Source organism: Ctenocephalides felis, unplaced genomic scaffold, assembly GCF_003426905.1.
Source record: "Ctenocephalides felis isolate EL2017-DRISC unplaced genomic scaffold, ASM342690v1 CF-g0.4_SCAFFOLD_03572, whole genome shotgun sequence".
NCBI lineage: Eukaryota > Metazoa > Arthropoda > Insecta > Siphonaptera > Pulicidae > Ctenocephalides > Ctenocephalides felis.
The window spans coordinates 18,619,299-18,645,441 of NW_020539726.1; the positions used below are offsets into that span (position 1 = coordinate 18,619,299).

The 26,143-nt window shown below is 29.4% G+C and overlaps 2 protein-coding genes across 2 annotated transcripts; one reads left to right on the top strand and one right to left on the bottom strand.

Annotated features, from left to right (window-relative positions):
* Positions 1-229: 229 nt before the first annotated feature.
* LOC113388197 (ribosomal biogenesis protein LAS1L-like) lies at positions 230-1,656 on the top strand. Its single transcript, XM_026625598.1, has 3 exons — positions 230-380; positions 448-672; positions 1,536-1,656. The coding sequence occupies exons 1-3, from the start codon at positions 334-336 to the stop codon at positions 1,654-1,656; spliced, it is 393 nt and encodes a 130-aa protein (XP_026481383.1). The 5' UTR covers positions 230-333.
* Positions 1,657-4,492: 2,836 nt separating this feature from the next.
* LOC113388198 (proteasome subunit beta type-4-like) lies at positions 4,493-25,824 on the bottom strand. The gene is made up of 4 exons (XM_026625599.1): positions 25,809-25,824; positions 7,854-8,053; positions 6,379-6,547; positions 4,493-4,779 (listed from the first exon to the last, which is right to left on the bottom strand). The coding sequence occupies exons 1-4, from the start codon at positions 25,822-25,824 to the stop codon at positions 4,493-4,495; spliced, it is 672 nt and encodes a 223-aa protein (XP_026481384.1).
* Between the last annotated feature and the right edge of the window lie 319 nt (positions 25,825-26,143).

Consider the following 26,143-nt stretch of genomic DNA (forward strand, 5'->3'; position numbering starts at 1 on the left):
TATATATATATATATATGGCTATATGGCTATATATATGGCTATATATATGGCTTAATGGTTTGCTTCCCTGGCACAATACATGTTTACTAAAATTAATGCCAACATCACAGATGCAAATTTTACTATATTGGCTACATTGCTAACATGCCCTGCCCTTTAAAGAACGTCAAACTTCGCTGTTGTACAAGCCGGTTCGTGCCGGTAATAATTTCTGTCACAATCCCTTAATTTTTATCAGGGATATTAATATTTTATAATGTGATTTTAGGCAGTTCTATCAATAAAATAAGTTTTTATATATCATTAAGATTACGCTTCAATTAACTTTTACAATGGCATCTAAAGATTTAGTGAAACAAGTTTCTCCATGGTATTCAAGGTATAAAGCAAATTTTATTTATATTTAAATGGCGTTATTTATTAATTATTAACTAATAATTTTCTAGTGCTGAATGGAGGCATGTGTTTAGTTTAGTGTTCTCGTCTGAATATGTGAATCGATTGGAAGGTTTGAATTATATGAAAATGTGGAAAGTTAGAACACCGTATTTGTCTGGAGGAATACAAGGGACGATGGAAATTCTTGAAGCAGTTTTGTATGATGAGAATCCTGACAATGATAATCAAAGTAATAGAACAAAACAAACAGTATACTCTATGGCAATAATGCGGTTAGTATTTGCTATTGGTTAAGTTTTGGTATTTCACAAATTTTGTTAAATTTTTGCATCTATCTTATCTTTTGCCAATAAAAATAAATAGAACTAATAGACAATTTTAATGAGATCAAAGATCTATCAAAGTGAAAGGGGGGCATAATGTTTTTGGAAAACTTAAGGTGGGTTATGGCCCATAATTTAATGTAATCCTGTGCATTATTTTAATGTTCCAGCAATACCAGTGATTCACAACATTTTCCAAACATCTTAGGGCTTCCGAAAATGATATAATTCCCTATCCATACAAAATTTTGAATTTTAAAAAAATATTTTGTTCCTGAAGAAATATAAATATGTTTTAAGAAGAAATGACTATATAATTACTGTAAAATTATAAGTAAATTTTCAAAACAATCTTATTACTGATGCTTCCTGCACATTGCATTTTGTATTAAATTCTAACTTATTTAGCTTTAATCTCAAGCCTCCATGTTTGTTTTATCAAGTCTATTTTTCATCAATAAATCATAGCAATTTCTTATACATTTGGTTACATTTGAGCTTTTGGTTTCAGTTTCTCTATATAGCCAGTGTTGAGTCAATTTTTAAACTGTACCCCAGAATTTACAAATTGTTTATGTTTGCACATTGGGAATCACTGACCTATACAGCAGTATAAAATATGTTTTGGTGGCACAATAATAAATTATTTCAGAATTACTCAAACTATAATGTATATATGAAAATACATATACTACAATGTATATAATAGTTTGTGCTTAGAATTTTGCTAATTTATATTCTTTTTTTTAAAGAAAAAAAATCATGACTGATGATTTAAATTTGAAATTAATAACAAATTTCATTTATTTCAGGTGGCTCAACTTAATAACTGACTCAACAAAGTATAATACATTGTATCATACTGCTCAAAATTTACAAATTCCACATTGGATTATTATATACGCCATGCAGTCGCTCATAGTACAGAATTAACACCTATAGCTTTGCTTAGAGAGGCCTCACAATATGCATTAAAATGGCTTTATGAGATGTATTGGAAATTAGAAAATGAAGAAATAATTGATTATATTATTACAGACAGTATAAGTGAACCAGAAGAAAATAATTACAAACAATATTTGGAGAGATTCTTGTTGATTTATGATAATGTTGTGATATACATCGGTGAATACAGGTTTGAAATTAATAATAATAAATTTGAATTAATTCTGAATAATACTATCTTCATTATTTCCTATTTTCAAGCTTACTTATCTAATTAAAAATTATTGTCATATAATGAATATAAAGGCATTATTCAAAATTCATGTTTTTTAAAGAACATTGATTGAAAGTATATATATTTAAGAATATTTAATTTGAAATACAATATTTATAAATCAATATTGTGAATATTGCTCTGAACTGATTATATTATTTAGGCTTTCTGCAGAAAATTTGTTCCTAAATCTAATTTACTTTTAGGTTTAAACGAATCTGTGACATAAATATACATAAATTGAAAAAAGACTTGGTAACTGATGTTGATAATTTATTAATGAATCCTAATACATATGTATCCGAACGCTGTTTCTTGAAATCTTTATTATTCATTGTAATTAAGAGAATAAATCAAGTCATCAAGAAGTACAAAGAGAACAATAAATTCATTGATGTCTATGTGGATAGTCTATTAAACTGTAACAATTTCCTGAGTAGAAATATTTTGCCCAAGGAGAATGCCTATTATAAAGATTATGTGAAATTATGGATGCCACTTCTGGACCACTTACATGTTGCAAATGCTCTGCCGTGCTTGGTCAAGAAATTAATTGATGTGTCTTGTTCTGATAAGTCTGATAGAGGAATCTTTGCATATACATGGCTTGAATATGTTTTGAATGGCCTCGCAAAGTGTAAATCTGTACAAAAAATTACAGAGACGAATTATGTAAGTTAATTTCATTACAATCCACATAGATCATATTGTATTTAAAATATTATTTTAACTGGAAATAATTTATGAATAATATCAAGCTCTATTATAAATACAATTAGGGTACTATTTTAAATCACAAAGTACTTGTAATATTTTGGTATCTAAATGTTATATCTACCCTTCTTATATAAATATATTTTTAATATTGAATAATTTTTTTTTTAGTCGAATCCACCAACAGTAAAGAGGGCAATAATGGAAGCAAGTGCAGGTTTGCCGGAAATTACTTCACCTGTTATGTTCAGACCGGAACTTCCTTTAGATAAATTTTTTTTGAGCATGGATGCATTAAAATATACTTTATTAAATAATTCTGGAGTTCCGAATGGAAAATACTGGAAAATGTAAGCAGTCAAATTGATATATCTAACTACCCATTTTTCAATAGACCAATAAATATTTATAAACTTTATTAACAAATACAAAATTAAACTAGTTGTAAATAGCATTTTGCCTTGAGGCAAGTTACATTAAATTCCTGATACGTATTCATAATGAATTTAATTAATGAGAAATGAGATTCAGCTCTTTAGTCAAATGTTCAACTGTTTATTTTCAGAATAAAATTTTTGCTTTCATTAAAAATCGATCAGAGCTGTTCCAATTGATATTTTTCAAACCCTTAATATTTGTAATTGTATAAATTAAATTACTTTGTTTACTTCTCCTTAGGGAAGTTAAAAATAAGTAACACAAGATAGGTCATATTCTATAACATAAATTTTCAATATATTAGTATCTCAATTTTTAGTCACTGATTAAATTTTTCAGTTTATTAGATCTGATGAGAAGAAAAATTGCCTCCAGAAGCCATTAGTACGATAGACAGACTACAGAACTTAGTAAATAGTAAACGCTGTGATCTTGATATTCCATTAAATCCAGACAATACTGAAAGAAAAATATACACTGTTGAGGATGTAAGAAAAGCTAAATTAGAACATGACATAAAAAATCAGGTTGACAATGCCGAGCAAACAGTGACTGTGAATGGTACTGGAAATAAAAAAGAAAACAATCCTGATGCTATCTGGAGAGAAGTTGATGGTGAGTGTCTATGTAATATATTTAGAAACAAATGCATATCTTTAATATTTATGCAAAATATTAGTATAAAATATTGCTATTAGTTGCCATGAAGAATATCTATTACTTGTTCAGGGATTTGAATCATTATAATATTGATATCTCACTAATCCCCACAGTAATAATTATTTCAATTAATTATATAAGAGTAAATTGTATCAAGAAATCAGTTTAATCTGTACTTTTGGCATTCAGTAAATAGGTTACAGATTGTTTTTATATCTTCTAGTTTTACCTCTCTTTTAATTTATAAGAGAGTTATATAAACATTCTCTATTCTCTCTGTTTCAAACTGTTTTCATCAATTTGATAAATTTATAAATTTCCTTAACATTGAATTCTTTTCTAAATCTTCTCAATGTTATGAACCAGTTTACTTGATATTAAATAGACATAGAAATTGAATCTATTTGATATGCTTAAATTCGAATTGAATAGTATTATTTTAGTTATTTTGTTCTTTTAGAAAATATATATATTCCGAATATTACATATTTTTCAGATGATATTGATTGGTCCACAATTCCATTCGGTGCTTTACCTAGCAGTCTGCAAACTTAAAATGTATTAAATAATACACAAATGACAATAATTTTATTATATTTATAATACTTAAACAATGTTTAGTTTGCAATCATATGTGGATTGCAAATTATTCTGCATTAGAAAAATGCATTTAAATATATGGAGTAAACTGATTCTTTGTTTTATTCTAGACTCTTTCTTCACATTAGTTCTTTATTTTCAGACTATATTTGCTAGATCCCAGTCTTGCTCTATGTCTATGTCGCTATAAATCCTTATATTCTTGTCTGTAGTAATTGTTGCTAATTGATAATTAGCAGAGCTGTGAGAATCTCTATAAAACATGACATGCATACATTTCTCAACTAAACTTTCAGCTTCAAATTGAGTCATGTATGGTTTGTCCGGGTTTAAATATTCTCGAATTAGCGGTGTTGCTAGATAACTGCCCAAACCTGTGGCAACCACACGGTCTGTATAAGCTGTTCCTAAATTGTCCACAGTACCTGTGGAAAAATAAATAGCAGTTGAATGTTTTAACTCATTTAATAATTATAATATTAATATTATTTATAATAATAATAAGAATATTATTGTTATAAATATCCCAAAGAAGTAATTTGAAACTTCACCAGAAAATAGTATTTCATTATTTACGCTTTTCGAAGTTTTAAGTCATTTTGAATCGTCTCACACCAATTTGGAAAAGGCATACCAGCTTCGTTTTGTCAACATTTTTTCTGATACTGCTGAACCGTTAAGGCATTTGATGAAACTCGTTAGGGACTTTCTATGATTAGTTTTTTCGACACGATATGTTAAATAATTAGTATCTAAGTGTAAATTTTTTACTTCCCGTAGGGCAAGTTATAGTAATCGCAAAAAAATCGAAAATGAAAATTTTATATATCTTTACGTTTCAAAGGTTTCTGAACATTTTGGCATACCTTAGAAAAAATGGATGTATGTGTGTGTGTGTGTATGTGTTGTGTGTGTATGTGTGTGTGTGTGTGTGTGTATGTATGTATGTACGTGTGTGTGTATGTATGTGCGGATACAAATTTTCGTCGACGATTTCGGGAACACGGATCAACCGATTTGAATAATTAAAAAAACATTCGATTCGTATTAATAAGGAGACGTGCTGATTATTTTTTGGCGCAGGGAGGTCTAGCCGTTCCGAAGATACGGGGCAAAAAGTGCCGAAAACGGTAACTCATTTTTTAAGAGAACGGAGCGTCCGATTTTAATAATTCAAAAAACATTTTACTTATATTGACAAGGTGAAAACCCGATCAAATTTTCATTTGATCTCATCAAAAATTTCATTTGATTTCATCAAAAATGCCATTTGGCGATCAAAATGATCATTAGACTTATGCACATCAAATTATCAGATATTTTATAGAGATTTTAACAATAAGTATACATTTTTTTTACATTTCTATGGGTTCCGTACCAATGCTTATGCGTTAGACGGCGGCGCGCATGTCGTCTCTATGCAGTTTAAGCAGTGCGAATGCTTTGAAAAAAAGTTCAGAATTCCAACATATGTCAAAATGAAGAAAAGATTTTTTTTCAAAAAATTTTTTGTTTTCAAAAAAAAAATTTTTTTCTCAAAAAAAATTTTTTTTCAAATAAAAAATTTTTTTTTCAAAAAAAAAGTAATTTTTTGTCAATAAATTATAGTTTTCAAAAATCTTTTTCAAAGTAAAATTTTTCAAAAATGTTATTCGTTTTTTAAAAAAAAATAATAATTTTGGTACTGGAAGTTCCAGCAATTTGCCTTAAGGCACGATGCCCTAATTGCCTTAAGACAGAATTCCACTTATTTTGTCAAAGTTTTCTCCAAAATTTTTTAACCTATTTTGAGAATTCTTGAGAAAATTTTGGTGAAGAACGGCACCGGCTTGGAAATCATCGCATTTCTTGATATTGAGCTTGCCCAGGTTGGGCTAGAACCCAGGACTAGATTTATAGAGTTCCGAATACAATTCTAATGATCATTTATATCAAGTTTATTTCTCGTGAGACCCACCTAAATAAGGTTTTTTTTCGCTCGACTCCAGCGATAACATAGTGATTCCAAAGCGGTCGCAAAGCACTTCTTCTGCCATAAACAACTCGTGTCAGCCAGGTGTGCAATTCACTAGGAAGCAGAATACGACCATCATTGAACTGAACATCATCTGTAACCATCTCCTTAATTCGCTTCAACAAATGCTGATAATCCGCGAAGTCGCCGCTGCAACCTAATACTATGTTTTCATTTATCTGCGAATTCGAAAGAAATATTTTAAACATAATGGCATATTTAGCCCGGTCAATTTAAACCTAAAATCAAGGTAAAGGTTACAATAATTCATAATGGGCTAACTTGGCAAATCGCGAAAAAGTCATTTTTTTACCTTTGACCTTGTGCAGTTTTTGTAGCTCGCATCGGAACGATGAGGACCTTTGAGTTTTCTTTTATAATTGTATTTTGAACAATGTTGCCCAGTTACAGCCCATTATGAATTATTGCAACCTTGAATGCGTAAATTGTCCGGGTAATTGTCGATATATATATGCATATACGAGGTCTGTTCAAAAAGTACCCGAATTTTCGTTTTTTCAAAAAAATATTTATTTATTCGTCTACATTAATGTGGTCCCCTTCAAAGTAGTCCCCCCCAGATATAATACACTTATGCCAGCGTTTTTTCCAATTTTCGAAGCACCCTTGATATTCACTTTTTGATATGTCCTTGAGCACTCTCAGCGATTTTCTTCAATCGAGGAAAACCGCCGTCCTTTCATGGGTCTCTTCAACTTTGGGAATAGGAAAACGTCACACGGAGCCATATCTGGTGAATTTTTGCACTTTGCAACACTTTATTTCATTTTTTACGCAAAATTTAATACAAATTCTTTGACTTTTCAATTCTTCCATTGTAAAAATCGCCGAGCTCAGAAAAACACGTCGAACCTTAGCGACTACCACAGACAAAGTAAACAGTGAATATAGCTGAAATTTCATCATACTTTAGGGGCATGTATACCAAACACAATAAAAAAAATTTTGACAATCAGACACTCCAGACCCGCGAAATTTAATTATTAGTAATTCCGGGTACTTTTTGAACACACCTCGTACATAATACTTTTTTAAAATATTTTGTGCCCGTAGTTCGTTTTGATCTCTTTGTATACTGAATTTGCACTATTTATTTTGTGATTAATATTACTAGACTATTATACTGATGATTTTTTTAGATGCAGTAATGCCGGGGAAGGCATTGCTCATTTGGAAACATATTGCTATCTATTTTTTATTTCCAAGTGAAAATCGTTGACACTACTGCTTGACATTAGGCTGTCCGAGGCAGGCATCGCTCCTGGGACCTCACAACTTGGATAAATTAAATTCATTTTTCAGTCATTTTTGCTATTGAGATGTGAACATGAAATAACAATTCAACTAAAAGTTGAGTCTTTGGTATGGATGATACCTAAGATACTAAGATAAGGTAATACCTTAATTTTATATTTTTATTTAAGTACGTAAATCTTATATACTTAAAAAATACTACTCAATTACCCTTATAATTCGTCTTTTGCCAAAATATTTCGCCATGTTATTAAAGGTGATTTGCGAATCACCAGCCATGGTGACTCCTTTATCAAATCTTACGGCTACCACTGATGTTGTTGTTGATACTGGATAGTATCTAGATGGTTCTTCGATTCTTGGTATTTTATATTGGTCCAGATACTGATCGATTATTCTTTGAGTTTCACCTGTAAAAAAACACATTTTAAAATTTCAATATATACTACGTGTAAAATGGATTATTCCTTAATTTTTTGTTGGAATCTGAAATAAAAATGAAAGTAAAATAACAGCAATATTATATTATATAATAGTGAGCAAAAGTTTGTTTTGAATGATTATGATACATATAGTTTGTTACTACTTTATCATTATAATGCGTAAATTGTTTAGTGCTACTTTTGAGTTCAGAAAAATATTCCGTTTCGAAAATGATCTGAATATGAAACTTTTCTTACTGAAAATATTTCGCAAAAAGATAAGTACTTTTAATTAATTTTGTTCTCAAATGCTTACAATTTTTTATATTGTTTGTGAAACAAATTGTGACATTATGAAATTTTGCACGGCAAACCTATAATATTCTTGGCTTTTAGTTAAGACCGCTAACTTCTTATTAAAAAAAAAACGTCTCGGTGGATAATTACCGAAAACTAACTAGCACGATTTGCAACAAATATCTAGATTTAGAATTTTTGGCTAAAACTTGAACTCATCTGCCAATTATAAGAAAATAGTTCGGTTATTCATCTAAAACTAATCACTTGATCCATTTTCGAGATTCACACGACTGCAAATTTTTTGTAATCAGTGCAATTTTTTTGTGAAAGAAAATCGACTAAGGGTCAAATTTTAGCTCATATACAAACATACTATTCCCAATTTTAGTGTAAGAACTGGTTCAGAGAAAGTTCCAACGCCAAGAAAACATAACAGTGACTTGTTAACTTTGAAATTTTTTTAGAAAACCAACTTTTTCGGGATGTTAAAAATATTTAAAATTAGAATTGATATTAAATGAAAATGGTTTTTAACTTTCCGTAGGGTAGGTTATTGTAATGGTCCAAAAATTGAAATTGAAAATTTTTGCATATATTTACGTTTTGAAGGTTTTTGAATATTTTGGCACACCCAATTTTATTTATCTATGGGCATACCTTGCAAAAAATGGATGTGTGCGTGTATGGATACAATTTTTCGTCCACATTTTCGGGCGTACGGATCGACCGATTTGAATGGTTAAAAAAATATTTGATTCTTGTTAGGGAGATGTGATGATTGGTTTTTCGTAAAAGTCGGTACAGGAATGATCCAAAAAACATTCTATTCAAAGGCAGGTCCATCCGTACCGGAGATACGGAGCAAAATATGCAAAAAATACAGTTTTTACAGAAAATAAGCATCGAATTTGAATGGTTCAAAAAACTTTGTGCTTGTATTGACGCAACAATTGTTTTTGGGAAACGAAAATAGAACTTTTTTTTTCTTTTTTCTTCAAATAACTTTTTTTTTTGAGTATCGAAAATAATTCAGATTTTTAAAATTTTAATGGGAAGTTTCAGCAATTTGCCTCAATGCACGATGACATACATCACTAGTGTTTAATTATGTTTATAGTAATTTTTACATCAGTCTTGAAATGAACAAGTAAAATGAAAATATTGAAAAATATGATTAATAAAAATCAAACGCATATACTACTTGAAATTGGGGATTTTTTTCAGAAATTTTTCCAAGTACTTGCTTGATAAGAATGCATGAAACATGAAAGACTAATAGAATGATCATTTTTACATTGTTAAATAACTTGAACAACTTGTTTTGCTAACATCATAAAATATATATCATGCGCATCTTTCCATTTTATGAACCGAGTGTTTTGTCTAATAAAAATGCGAAATATTTTCTTCTTAAACTCTCAAACATAAACTTGACATTTTATTCCTTTTTAGCATTACTTAAGGATCGATGCACACACGCGAAGGAGCGGGTATGAATGCGTGACCCGCGTTCGCGTACCGCCTGCCGTTTCGCCTTTCGCCGTTTGTATTTTCTGATGTTTTTACGTTTTGTCTGTAAAAAATGATAAAAGTTTACACATAAATGGTAATAGAATAGAGGTATCATAAAACCGGGGATTCGGGCCAAGTCGTAGCGGCTGTTCAACAGATAAAGTTACGGTATAACTTGGATTATGAAAGTTTCCGAATATATTATAAAATATATAACACTGTTGTCGTCGTCTAAGAGTTGATCGCATTTCCGCTTCTCAGAGTCACCAACCGCTGTTCGTCACGATCCTTTGGAAATAACAACCGAGTTTTGACAGAAAACCATGGGGCACGATCACAACATAAACTTCAGAGAGCTGCCTGCATTATTATACGAATTTGAAATGCATTAAGAAAGCATTTCTCGAGTATAATTTTGTTTATTATTGACGCGGGAAAACTCGGAAAGTTTTCTATATAATTTAAGATTATATATCGTACTGTATTGTCGCATTTAAAGTTTTAATAACATCTTTTGTCTGAAGCAAATTCGTACTCTTATGATTTCGTTCGCATAGTATAGTATTATATTATTTTCAAGTATATGTTCATCATAATGAAAATATAAATGAAATCATGATTTTTTAGAGAAAATCACAAAAGAGTTATTTTTACTTATTCATTTAGCTACTTGTGACACGTGCAATTACAAACTATATAATTTTAAGTTTTTTTGATGTTTGAACTTATAATGTTTTATTTGACTCCGAAATTGGAAATAGTATGTATGTGTTCGCATGCGAGCCAAAATTTAACTATTCGACAACGTTTTTCCAAATTAAATATTTCACACTTGATGATAAAATTTAGTAGTATAGCATTGCGCCTTAAGGCAAACTGCTGTAACTTCACGTTTTTGTAAAAAATTTACAAAACTAAAATATGTATAAAGAATTATTACTTTTTTGTTTTACACAGGATCATAATATCACTGCATAAATATTAAATTTATTCAATTTCATTTCATTTCATTTTATTTCAAAGATACATTTTTCAACTCACTTCCCGTAGGGTAAGTTATAATAATCGCAAAAAATCGAAATTTTTATTTACCTTTACGTTTCAGATGTTTCTGAACATTTTGGCATACCTTAGAAAAAATTGATGTATGTGTGTGTGTGCGCGTGTGTGTATGTATGTGCGGACAATTTTTCATCGACGATTTCGAGAACGCGGATCAACCAATTTCAATAATTCAAAAAACATTCGATTTCTATTCATAAGGAGACGTGCTGATTAGTTTTTGACAAAGTTTTCTGAAGATACGGTGTAAGAAGCGCCAAAAATGAAAAATAAATTTTTGAGAGATGATTCAAAAAACATTTTATATGTACTGACGAAATGAAGAACTGATGAAATTTTTGGAAAGGCTGAAATTTTGGATAAAATTAAACATATGCACATCAAATTACCAGATATATTATAGAGATTTTAATAATAAATATAAAATTTGTTTACATTTCTATGGGTTCTGTACCAATATTCATCCGTTAGTCTGCGACGCGGCGCTTACGCGCTTTGATATTTCGTTTCTACGCAGTTAACGCTGCGCGATTGCTTGGGAAAAACGTTCAAGACAAAAATGGAATTTTGGAAAAAATTCTAGGCAAAAATGAATGAGGAAATGAACTTTTCAAAGCTTTTTTAAAAAAAATAATTTTCGGTACGGAAAGTTCCAGCAATTTGCCATAAGGCACGGTGCCATGCCCACTAGTTTGTCCAAGTTTTCGCAAAAAAATCTGAAGTTTTGACAATTTAAATAAATTGGAAACAGTGCTGACTAGTTTTTGGTAAATTTCGTCCTGGGCTGTTTCTTTGTAATTAAATGTCGAAACAAATTCTTGGCTATTTTGATGTATATTTGTATGACGAAAATGTTCATGGTCTGATCAAAAATCTCAAAGTATCATAGAGCTACAAAAATTGATCAATTATAAAAATCCACCAAAGTTTGGAATAATGGTCTTACCAAAAATCTCAAAATATCATACAGCTACAAAAAATGGATTAATTATAAAAATCGATCAAAGTTTGGAATAAAGATCTTATCAAAAATCTCTAAATATCATAGATCTATGAAAAGTACATTAATTATAAAATCCATAAAAGTTTGGTTTAATGATCCGTGTCAAAATTTCAAAATATCGCTGCAATTTGAAAAGTTGCTAAATCTCGTTACTTATTGATTAAGTCGATATTTTACTTAAGGCAAAATGCCATTTAGGCTTTGTCATTTTACAATATTGTGCATATATCATAAAAGCAAGCATTCGTTCGAATTGCAATAGTTTTCGAATAAAACTTTGGACGCTTCTGCAACTTTTCTATACAAAATATTGTTAGGACATTGCGGAAACGATTTGTGTAGATTTTATCATTTATTCCCGTATCCAGACATAAGCATACGTTATCTGCGAGCATAATATTTAAATAATAAACCTTACAACTCTATAGAGTGTATGATTTATTCATAAAATTTTTGCCAAGTCCTATGCGGCAGCAAGAATACGAAGTTGATTGATTAAATCGCATACTAAACCCCAGGATATTTACGTTTTGATTGGGTTCTACCCACAATTTGCTTTATTTGTACGTACATATTCCTTCACACATCCAACGTGTTAAGGAATATATGTATACATATGTAATATATGTAGTAATATAATAACGCTTCTTAACCTTTAAGTAAAATACAACTCGATTGATTTATTCAGTCTAGCCCCATTTGGACTGAAGCACCGAGCCGAGCATTTATTCTCGGAAAATAATATATAATAATTATTCATTTAAATTTATAGCTGATTTTTTGTGCGATTATATTCAGTTTGAAAATTATCTTAATCGATTCTTGTTTTATTGCGTTCAGTTTATTTGCAATTGTATTCTTCATAAATCATTTTAAATATTAATATCTTTGTTTTATATTGTTACTTGGAAGAGATTAAATGTAATTCATATAATAATGCTATGCTATTACAAAATCGCTTTTTCAATGGTAATTTTGAAATTTATGGTAAATTCCTTAAATAACTTTCTAATATAACAATAATATTATTACTCTTCTTATTTCACTTAAACTATATTACGAATTCTATTATTGATTTAGATGAAAATTCGTTTACAATCATTATTTCTGAAGAAAACTAGTAACGCATGGCATCGTGCCTTAAGGCAAATTGCTGGGACTTTCCGTACCATAATAAAATATTTGAGGAATATTAAATGCTGTAACTTTTATTATTCGTATTTTATAGACAAAATATAAGTGTTTTTAAATTGGACGACAACATTTATATATGTTTACATGAAAAGTAAATAAACAAAAAATAATTATGCGGAGTTAGTATGAAGGACCTTATCTCATATTTGTAAAAATTATATAAACTGAATTGCAAAGTTAAAATTATTTATTTTAAAAATATGAGTTAGCTTCAGAATTTTAGCTAGAATTATAATTTAAATCTGAATCATTTTCGATATTAGAAAAAAAATTTCTTTTGAAATTAACATGTTTTTGTTGAAATTGCGCAAAAGCTAATTATTTCCTCACACTGTCATCACAAGCAAAATTTTGAATCATTGGTACGTTCTCCTAAAAACTGCTATTTTTGCACTTTTTGCATCGATCTCCAAAACGGCTGAACCTGCTCTTGCAAAAGACTAATCAGCACGTCACCAATTTCTGAACCAATTTTGAAAGTTTCAAAACTTTTGCTAAGGGCGTCTATTAATCACGTAAACGATTTTTAGGGATTTTTTTCTCCCCCCCCCCCTTTCCCTTGATGATACGTTGGGATATTTAAAATTACCTTCCTTCTCCACCAAACATCACGTGCTCTTTTTAGTTAAGTGAAATTTTTTGAAGAAATTGTTCAAATTGAAAAGATCGTATTTTTTTGAGAATGTTTGAATTATTTTTAAAAATTCAGGTAAAAAATAAATACATGTGATATCTTACTAGACCCCTTTCTCCCCGTAAATTTTTCGAATTTCCTCTCTCCCTAAAGCCTCACTTGATTAATTAAGGTGACCATATATTTTTTTAAGTCAAAACCGGGACGGCAAATTTTAGTTACGCTAATCCGGGACGGAGGGTATATAACAGTTTTTTTATATAAATCTTTTTTTATAAGAATGGCGGACTTTTAGTAAGAACTTTATCATTCGATTATATGCAATACTTTTTATCTATGATATTATAATTTATATCGATCTATATATGTTCTTCACGCTTTTGAACTTTGTATATAATTCTATCCAATTTTATTCATAAATAATTTGAAAAAACTAGCACTTGTTCGTTTGTTTTCATAATTTTTGTTAATTCATCTGTTAATTTTTGAAAAACCGGGACGATCCGGGACAAAAGATCTAAATCCGGCACAAATAATGCTTTTAAAAAAACCCGGGACACAAGGTGGAAATCCGGAACAGTTCCGGCCAAATCTGGACGTACGGTCACCTTAGATTAATGGACGCCTTAAGATATCAGTTGGGAATCGTGGTGGATAGTAGATGACGAAAATACTTTAACTTTTTCACATCGATCCAAAATCAATGAGTTTATTAAAGTATATAAATGAATAAGTATTTTAATACGTATTTGCATAATAATTAAACCATAAACTGAAATTCTGTAAAGTTTACAACCTGTTCGTTTCGTGTGTCATTTATAACTGCTCTGGGAGCGCCAGCCTGATCAAACATGCATAGATATTCGCACTAACTCGCACACTTCAGAGGGAAGGAGCATTTCCAGACGTCTCGAAATGAATCGAGAACTAATTTGTTTGATGGATTTCTGAATGTACGGGCGAAAGATACCTTTGTAAATGATTCACACACGGCTCTGATCAACCATACAATGTTTGAAGAGGATCTGATTAATCCATCACAGATCAAACGATATTGAGGAATTAAAATCGACTATTCGATTAGTAGTAGGTTATATGTTACGCTCCAGTTTTGCAATGTAGTTTCAGATTACAAATGAGTATTTCGATGATATGTAGTTATGCATATTCAATGAATAATTTATCAGTGTGCCAATAACTTACATATTTTTTTGTAAAAATCACGTAATTGCATATGTGATTTTTAGTATACAGCTCTTTTGCATTGCCAGGTTTGGAAAATAATAGCCAAATAATAATAAGGCATAATTAAATACTTAGCAAAAAGCAGGGATCTATAACATAGATCCACAAAAAACGCAGTATTGGTTTGGGAAAAGAGAAAACCAGAATTTTTGGTTTAAAATTTTGGTTTATCGGTTTAAAACTGTTTTATGGTACAATTGCTAACAACTTCGATCATTTCTCCGATTTTATCGACATTTTTGATGACCAAGTGCATCTTTAACAACCAAAATTCCTGAACTACGAAACTAAAATTGCACATATTTGGCTGTTACAGTATCGGAACCATAAACACTATTCACAAACACCCTGACTTGCATTTTTGTCTTTGTCAAAGAAAAACTGTAAAATGTACTGAATTTTCTCTTTGTTCACTTCCATTTTTAACATCCTGTAACTAACAACAGACTAACAAAACAGCAAAAGATTTTTTTTAATACTTTACGATTTTTTTCCCCCCAGCATGTTTTCCAGTGTAGTTTTTACCACTCAATGCGATTCTAAAGTCAAAATTTGGGGTCAGACTACAAAAAATAGAGTAAAAATTACAATCTCAGATTTAGTAAGATTCTACTTGATAATTAAAATTTTATAATTTCTGCCGTTTCCTGGCCATGTTTACCTTGAATGACTATTGAGATTCACTTAATTAATCTATTAAGTTTCAACAAGTTTCATTAAGTGCAAACGCATTTTCAGATATTTTATTATATTATATTATACAAAAAACTCAATAGATTATTTAATTGAAACTCAATAGTCATTTAAGGTAAAAAAAGACCAGGAAACAGCTGATTTCAGCTTTTTCATTAAACATTTTCTCCATTATGGACGCCATTTTGTTAACATTATAGTCATAATATTAACAAAATGGCGTCTATAATTTATAGACGCAGTCTAATAATAGAGCATCAATGAAATTCACGATTTTCTTTTAAAAAAAAGTATATACATAGTGTAATCCATAGGTTTCGCCTATAGTTTTAGTTCTCTTTCAGTGGAAAATTTGCTGAAGGTGATTAATGGTATTATTTCCTTGAATTATTGTTTTTTTTTCATTTTTAATGTTAGGATAAGCTAATTTTCCACTGAATGATGGTTAAGGATTATAGCCAAAATTTATGGATTTTATAATTTTTAAAGATATTCATATATGACTATGTCAATATATAAATGAACAGTAAATGTTAAAATGCCTGTAAAAACAGTTTACTCAAGTTTGCCTTATATATAAGGCTGATAAAACGTTAACCAATTTCATGTTTTCGTTCCCTTCTGCTTTTATTAAATGTTTCATGATCAAAAAATTCCATTAAGTTTCTTCAGTGAATTAATAGAAAAACAGAAATCCGAGGAGATTTGCAACTTGCAGCACATGGGGCATATATGTGTTAATACATCACCCTAACGTCAGAAGTTTCTGAACCCCAAAATAAAATTTCGGGATAAGTAAAACGTCAGATGCACAATCACGAACTCTACACGTCACAGTAAATATAAAATTACATTTTCTGTTCGAGAACATGAACTTTGTTAGTAGTTTTATATAGAGCACAATTTGATTGTTCTCAAATAACAAATCAAATTTCTTTCCAGTTTAAGTTAAATTAAATTAATCATCAATTAATTTATAAATATCTGACTATAAGATATAATTTATCATTTAATGGGAATTGTTCTATCAAATTTATCATGGCATTACAAGAATGAATGCAATTTATAAATCTTTTTATTACTTATTTATTTGAGTTGGTTGAAAGAATGAAGTAGAAGAACTATATCATTAAATTCCCGAAGATTTTTACCAGAAGATTTATTAATTTTATGTTGTTTCTTCGACGCTTCAAAACATTCTGAATCATTTGGCACCAAAATTGAAAAGTATATGTGTGTGTATAATTAGCCACAATTTTTGAACCTTTGTCGACGTTTTCAAAAACGACTGCAGTCAGTTATTTAACTAGTGCATGGCATCGTTTCTTAAGGCAAATTGCTGTACCGAAAATTAAATTTTTTAAAAAACCTTAAAAATTTATTGAAAACTTCAAAAAAAAGATTTTTTTGTGAATTTAAATTTTTTTGAAAATATTTGACTTTATTTGAAAAAATCGATTTTTTTTAAATATTTGAATGTTTTTTTATATTTCGAATTTTTTTATACATTGATTTTTTCTGAAAATTTTGGTCATTTTTTCAAAGCAATCGTGCTGCGTGGCTGTTTTAGAGAAGAAATATCGAAATAATCGCCGAAAATTTGTATCCGCACAAACACACACACACACACTTACACATACATCCATTTTTTCTAAGGTATGCCAAAATGTTCAGCAAGCTCTGAAACGTAGATATAAAAAAATGTTTATTTACGATTTTTTTGCGACTACTATAACTTACCCTATGGGAATTTGAAAAATTTAAAAACTATTTAATAAAATTTGATAAAGATTTGTAGATATCGCAATAGATCGGACCAGCGTTTGCTTATAATTAGTAGAAATGTATGAAACTTTCGTTCACGTTTTTATCAAAAATTTTGAACCAATTTCGAATATTCAAAAGTTTCGAAAGATATCAGTTGGGAATAACCATACTGAATTTGTATTTGTTAAAGATCGTTCGGGCCGATTCTTCGTGAATTAATTGTTGAAATGTTTTATCGATTTGATGAAACTTTGTTTAATGGTAAGGTTCATAGCTTCAACATGCATTCTAAAATATCATAGGCCTACGAAAAGTAATTAAATTATTGAAAATAACCAAAGTTTAACAAAATAGATCGTTACAAAATTTCAAAATTTTATCGTCACAATTTTGAAAGTTGCTAAATCTCAGTTCATAGAGGTTGTTTTTTTATTTCGCAAAAAAAATATTTTTCAACTTACCGTAGGGTAAGTTATTGTAATCGTCCAAAAATCAAAATTGAAAGTTTTTGCATTTCTTCACGTTTTAAAGATTTCTGAACATTTTGGCATACCTCAGAAAAAAATGATGTGTTATGTATGGTATCTATTTATGTATGGATACAATAATTCGTCCACGTTTTCGGGAGCTCGGATCGATTGATTAGAACGGTTCAAAAACATTCGATTCCTATTGATAAGAAGATCTGCTGACTAGTTTTTGACAAAGGCAGGTGCCGCCGTTTCGCAGATACCGAGCTAACGGTACAAAAAATGGCTGTGTTTGAGAGAACTAAACATCCGATTTGAATGATTTTTTTTCAAAAATATTTTTTTTTTGAATATTGAAAATAATTCGTATTTTAATTTTAATTAAGTTAAAAAATAAAACTCTAAAGCTCACTTATATACTTCAAATAAATAATTTTTACTTTGCAATTTAGTTTTTATAATTCTTATAAATATTATACAATGTCCTTCATTTTGAATTCTATTGATTAAATTTTATTTATTTACTTTTCTGTAAAAAGTATTATAATAATCTATTTGAAAACATTTAATATTCCTCGAATATTACATTACGGTACGAGAAGTTCTAGCAATTTGTATTAAGGCACGATGCCATACACCTCTAGTTTAAACATCGAAAATGATTTGAATTTTGATTTTAATTCTATCTTAAATTTTGAGCTTACTTATATAATTGAAATAAATAATTTCAACTTTACAATTCAGTTAATGTTATTTTTAGAAATATGAGATAATGTCCTTCATTCTAACTCCGCTTGATTAAGTTTAGCTTATTTACGTTTCACGTAAACATATATAAGCGTCGTCGTACAATTTATAAGCTCTTATATTATGTCTATAAAATACTAATAATAAAAGTTATAGTACTTATAATAATCTATTTGAAAACATTTAAAAATTCTTCAAATTCCATTACGATACGGTATTTACGATAAGTTTCAGCAATTTTCCGCGATGCTATACACTACTAGTTTATTTTCAAATTATTATTAGTTTTTACTATCAACAAAATACTATCAAAGTTTATTTAAAATACGAGTAACATTTATTTATGTTTGAGTTATAAAGTTATGCTATACAACGTTTTCTTAGTATTTGATTTAAAATTTTATCCCGACTGCCGGTCTATTCATCTAGTCTGAATCTACATTTAATTCATTGTACAATAAGAAACTTTCTTATTAGATTATATACAAAATAAACAAACTTTTATTAGTTATGCGAACAGACTGCCTTATTCCAAGCATCAAAATCACTGCAGATCTAACCACCGACTTGTTCGTTAGTCGTTTCTTCCAAGATTTATTATTAGTTTTCTAACCAAGTTATTATAATTAAATAACTTTCGTCATTTTTCTTCGGGACATGCTTATGGAATTATAAGACCGGGTTATTGATTATTTACATATAAAATTAAATATGAAAATAAAATTGTTTTTTAATAAAATAATTAGATTTTTTTTTTTAAATGTTTTGTGTAATATGTTATTCTCTAAATTATGATACAAATGATTAGTGCTTATAAATTGTTAGTATATCAACATGACATTTGAAAATTTATTACAAAGTGCTTCTGGAGTATGTGATATTATAAAGTTTATCGAAAACACCTAAAATTAACAATTTTAATTTTTTTTATCTTTATTTAATTAACAATTTATTTTAATTTCAACTTAACAACTTTATAAAAAATAAATAAAAAAAAAAATGATTTTTTTGCCCCGTATCTTCGAAGCGTCTGGACTTGCTTTGCCAAAGACTACCCAGCACGTTTCCCCATTACTAAGAATCGAATGTTTTTTGAGTCATTCAAATCGGTTGATTTGTGCCCTCGAAATCGTGGACGAAAAATTGTATCCAAACATACATACTTGTTACGCACACACACTCATAAATCCATTTTTTTTAAATTAGGTGTGTGTACTTGGATTTTGTCTTAAATCAAGTTGCATAAACATCCCGATATGTGAAATTCAGCTGTTTTGATAAAACTGTTTGTTTCAAAAATAAAGTCATCTTTCGCTAAAAACTAATCAGTATCTGTAATTGTACTAATTAATTTTAATTTATTCAAAACATTTTATGCCGCTTCTTGTTGAAATATAGTTTATTTAGCTGTGGACATCAACGGCAATCAGTAAAAAATTCAAAACAAATTGTACACAATGAATGTCCTATAGGCTCATTATTCCTACACTTTCATGACTTTTTATATCTAAACCATTTTTCATAGATCTATAATATTTTAGGCTGCCCGTTTAGACCATAAACCTGTCTATGCAATATTTTATTTGAATCAGATTTTTTAAACAATTACTTACGAATGCCTATATTATCGAATTATAAAATAACTTATACGTAAATAAATTATATAATAACTGATATCTATCGAAAGTAACTTAAATTTTCAAAATTGGTTCAGAAGTTTTGTCGAAAAATTTATTTATTATGATAAAAAAATTATTTTTTAAGAAACGGTTACGACGACAAGGCTAGTTACAGGGAGGTATTATTGAGTTTCATCAAATGACTTTTGAAATAGGTAAAGAGTGAACATTGATCTGAGACCCAACTTTACATAAACATTAGGGTGGTTCCTAATATGGACTTTTTCGAATTTCCTTGCTCCCAGAGGCAATAAAAAAAATCTCTGAAATTTTAGCTCTTAATATTAACTCTAACATAGTCCGCACTCCATCCAAAAATTCTATGAAAATAACATGGGTAAAGTCCATATTAAGGACTACCTTAATCTTTATGTAAAATTTGATCTCTGACCAATGTTTACTCTGAACCTATTTCAAACATTTATAAGTCATTTGATGAAACTCCATAATACCTCCCCTTGGAAGCAAGGAAATTTGAAAACATTCGTATTAAGGACCATCCTAATATACACATATACTTTTTGGTGACCAATTTTAGTGTCAAACGATTAAGATTCACTTGCAACATCGAAAAACTAAAACATTATTAAAATTGGATTTTCTAAAATAAACTTTTTCAAGAAGTTAAAATTATTTCTAGTAATGTCATTTTACCTAAAGACGCAAAACATTTGTATACGTATTATAAACACGAAATAATACTGAAAACTAGTGAGGCGCATGGCATCGTGCCTTAAGGCAAATTGCTGGAACTTCCCGTACCAATTTTTTTTTTTTTTTTTGAAAACGATTAACATTTTTGAAAAAATTTAACTTCGAAACTAGTGGGGCGAATGACATCGTGCCTTAAGGCAAATTGCTGGAACATCCCGTACCAAAAAAAAATTTTTTTAAAAAGATTAACATTTTTGAAACAATTAGATTTTTGAGAAACTATAAATTTTTTTACAAAAATTTACTCTTTTTTAAATATTTTGGAAATTTGGACTTTTTTTTGAAGCAGTCGTACTGCTTTAACTGCATATAAACGACATATCGAAGCGCGTAAGCGCCGCGTCGCCGTCTAACGGTTAAACATTGATACGGAACCCATAGGAAAGTAAACAAAATTTATACTTATTGTTAAAATCTCTATAAAATATCTGATAATTTGATGTGCTAATGTATAATGATCATTTTTGACCGCCAAATGGCATTTCTTTTTACTTTTTTTATTAGATCATTGAAACCGCTAGACCTGCCTACATCAAAATTTGATCAATTCTTCATCTTGTCAATACAAGTAAAATGTTTTTTGAATTATTAAAATCGGACGCTCCGTTTTCTTAAAAACTGAGTTACCATTTTTGGCACTTTTTGCCCCGTATCTTTGTAACGGCTAGACCTGCCTTTGCCAAAAATTAATCAGCATGTCTCCTTATCAATACGAATCGAATGTTTTTTGAATTATTCAAATCGGTTGATCGGTGTTCCCGAAATCGTCGACGAAAATTTGTATCCGCACACACACACGCACACACATATACATACACACACACATACATCCATTTTTTCTAAGGTATGCCAAAATATTCAGAAACCTTTGAAACGTAAAGATATATAAAAATTTTCATTTCGGATTTTTTTGCGATTACTATAACTTGCCCTACGGGAAGTACGAGTACGAGTTTCGAAACGGTTGGACTTGCCTTTGCCAAAAACTATGCAACTCGTCTACCCATTAATATGAATCGAATGCTTTTCAAATCATTCAAACATATATGGCATAAGTGAGCCATATATTATTTATTAATTAAATCTTAAAATGAAATCGCAATTACTTGATGTAGACTCGGCAATGGTTGTTTATTGATATCTTAATTAATAAAGGAACTGATATTACATAAAATCTAATATCAATTTTGATCCCGACAAAATGCTCGATCATTTAAAAACGCGATACATAATTTTTCGATCGTATTAAAACAATGAGAGATAATTTTCCGATCGTTTAAAAACAATCCGCTAGCTGTAGCTTGCTTGATATGATATTCGATTGGCGTCAATCAACTGACATGTGTCATGTGGCCGTGTTCATTCCGCCATACATACATAGATGCTTACTACATACACACACACACATAAATTCATTTTTTCTAAGTTATGCCCAAATGTTCAGAAAATTTTGAAACAAAGATATGCCAAAAAACTTCATTTTTGCCTTTTTGCGATTACTTTAACTTGGAAGCACAATTTGTTCTTATTTGGATTTGTAGTTACAAATTTCGCTCTTGTTTGTAAGTTTGCTAGTGGCATTAAGCTTTTTGGTTCAAAATCAATCGAGAATTAAATTTAAAAATTAAGCTTTCTTGATTGTGAATCGTCTTCAATATAAGATGCTCGATTTCATTTGGCATCCCTGGTATCGAACGAAGTATACAACAACATACCACATACATAAAAAGTAAAGAGTTATTTTATCCAATGTACTGGCTCTATGTAATTACATACTCATACCTGGTAGTTGCATTGTATTAATATGCTGAATAAGGAATTAATATGAGAAAATTTATAGCCATGCATATGCGAAAAACCATAGCGCAGTTAATTAATTCTCTGTGTATTTTCTTCTAATGATTTTTTACAACCGATATGGGAAAAGCGGTGATGATGATTAAAGAATGGTATGATTTTAATCAACAATAAAAAATTAATTTCAAATAAGCATACACTTTAATATGAATAGCTTTATATTATGCTCTCTCGTATGGAATTAAATTAAAGTTTTGCTGTTGCAGTAGAAGACTGAAATGGAATATTCAAATTACCATGAATCTTAAAATTGTCTGGTATTTAATAGTGTGGTTAGTTTCAAAGATATCTAGACCTAATTCTTCAATTAAATAGACCTGTAACAGCGTTGTTTATGGCAACGTTTTTTTCTAATAGTCCTTTTACTCATAGACCTTTTACTAAGTGGACTGCTAGTCCAGCGCAAAATAAGTGCACAAATGGGACTTTGACATCACTTACTGAGCGAACGTTGCCGACAATAGTGGAACTTTCCGGATTGATTAAATGTCACGAATTTTTTTTGACGGTAGATACCATAGCCTTATAGATCATACTAAAATATTACCGCCGTGGGACAAATCGTTTAATTTTAAAAATTCGTCAAAGTTTGCAAAATTCAGTATCGCTTTTGTGGCGTTTGTCAAAATTAGAACTTACATCGACGTTTTCTCAAAAACGCCTAAACCGATTTCAGAAATTTAAAAGCCATTTGATGTATCTCGATAAGGGTTGTCGTTTGTCAGTTTTGTGCGACTATCTGCCGAGCCGTTTCTTTGTAATTTGGAAAAAAGTGTTAAAATTTTTGTCCACATGTAAGCTCATACCAACGAATCGATTTTAAAAATCAAAACCTGTTCGAAGGATATTAGTTGGGAATGATACTGATTAGTTTTAGGTGAAAATCTGCCGAGCCGTTTTGTGGTAATTAACTGTTGAAAACAAAATTTAAGCCGATTTTTATGGAACTTTTTTTGGCGATATATATCATGGTCTTATAGAACTTACTGAAATATTCTGGCCTTACGATAAGTAGATTTTAAAAATTCATCAAAACTCAAGAAAATAAGTAGTTTTTTGACGTTTGTTAAAATTAAAATTAGATGATTTACTTGGTATAGCGATAGAGTACTTGGTCTGAATGGATATACTAAACCATTAAAGTCCTACGAAAACTGGTGCAACTATAAAAATTTCTGATTTTTGAAAATTTGCTTTTAGAAAATACTACGAGTTAACGTGTTTGTTCGTTTTCAATTATGTGTAATAAATCCACTCGGAATACTTTTAATCACTCATAACTTAATTTATTTTTTATTGATTAAGTCGATTATTTACGCATATCGGAAAGTTCATGTAACTTGCCTCAAAGCAAAATACCAATACCAACTAGTTTTGTTATATTTTTGAAAAATTTTATATTGGAATTTAAATTATTATAAGATGTTTGGTCATATGGCAATTTGATTTTTTCTTCGCAACAATTTGAAAATTTCAAGCACAAGATTTACTTTTAGGTTAATCACGTGACATATGACATGTAATCAATCGGGAGTGTCTACCATTGTCGGCAATGCTCGTTCACTGAGTGACGTCATAGTCCCCTTCTATCTTTTGACTCTTTATAAAATGAAAAATGTGTGAGGACTAGTAGTCCATGTAGTATAATGTCTATTTTATCAAAGAATTGACTCCCTAATCGTGTTTCTATATCAGAATGAGCATTCACACTATTTTTGGAAATTAGTAAATTATTTTGCATTAGTCTACTTATGCGTCTTTGTTATCCATTTTCATTAGAAGAGTGAATAAATCTCATCCTTTAGACGTGAAATGTTAAAATATGAAAATATACAAGCTTCCATATTTTCTAATAGGATCAGTCTCACGAACGTTTTTGTAATATCACATGAAATATTTTTCATACTCTGCTATATGAAATTATAATCATTGTGATATATGCATTACGATGACACTCGCGGGTTGTATATTGGAGTTTACGGGTGAAAAATGGATGTAGGTCAAGAATTATCATATACGGTTAAGTGATATGATGTATATGCATCATACAGGTTTTATGCATATGAATATGTGTATTAGATTTGTTTTACAGTAATAATATTATAGATGTACACGTACAATTAAAGTTATTGGGATAAATATTAATTTTAAATGACCTTTTAACTGTCTTGAAAAAATTTATAAAAAAAAGTTTTCACGTTGTTTGGAAATTATTTGCTTGTACTTTTGTTACGTAGTTATATAATTTATTAAAACTCTCCTTCGATAATTCAGGTTGTTGGGTTATAATTCAACCCTTGTAGCTGTGGACTGTATTAAACACTGATTTGTTTACAATTACAATCACTGATTTGTTACTAAGTTATAATGAAAGAAGATATATTTATTTTAATTGGTTATTTACATGTTGTTAAGCGGACTTTACATTTAGAAGTGAACAACTAGTTCAATTAAAACACTCTGCTACCCCCTCTACCAGGGGTAGCAACCATTCCGTGTAAAGCTTAATGCCCTGAAGTTTGTCACCTTCATGGCCAATATAATAAAACGAAAAGACGTCCGAACACTGCTTTTAAGTCAACTTCGAGCTTTGGTAAAATTATAATTTTTTCGTTATTATGGTTAATTTTTATTAATTTTGCTCATTTAAACTTTAAACTTTAACCATGGATAACATTTCTTGGTCTATAGTAAAAAATTGCTCCAAGTTTTCAAGGATTAAGACTTTGTTTTTTTTAGCAAATTAGCTTCTGCTTTCTTGATTGATAAGGTGATTGATAAATCTCATTTCCCAAGGTACCGTATATAATTATATAATATTATATTGTAAAAATAATATAAATATCTTAAGTTTATCAAGACTTACTTGGTAATCGCGCCATTATTCAATTAAAAACACTTTCACTTGGAACTAAACTGTCACTGATGATAGATTTTTTAAATTTAATAACAACTTGTTCAAGCTGTATTATGGCTATCTTTGATTGATCGCATTTTAGAATAAATTTTATTATTTTATTTCATTTAATTATTTTATATTATATATGTTTGAAATTTATTTGAATTTTCATGAAAGCCGCTTTAATAATGAATTGCCATATTGATTCTTAAAAACAATATTTTTAAGAAATCAATATTTAGAAATTTCTAAAGTTTATATATAGTGAAAATATTATTTTTTCAACTTTTTTGGATCTTCTA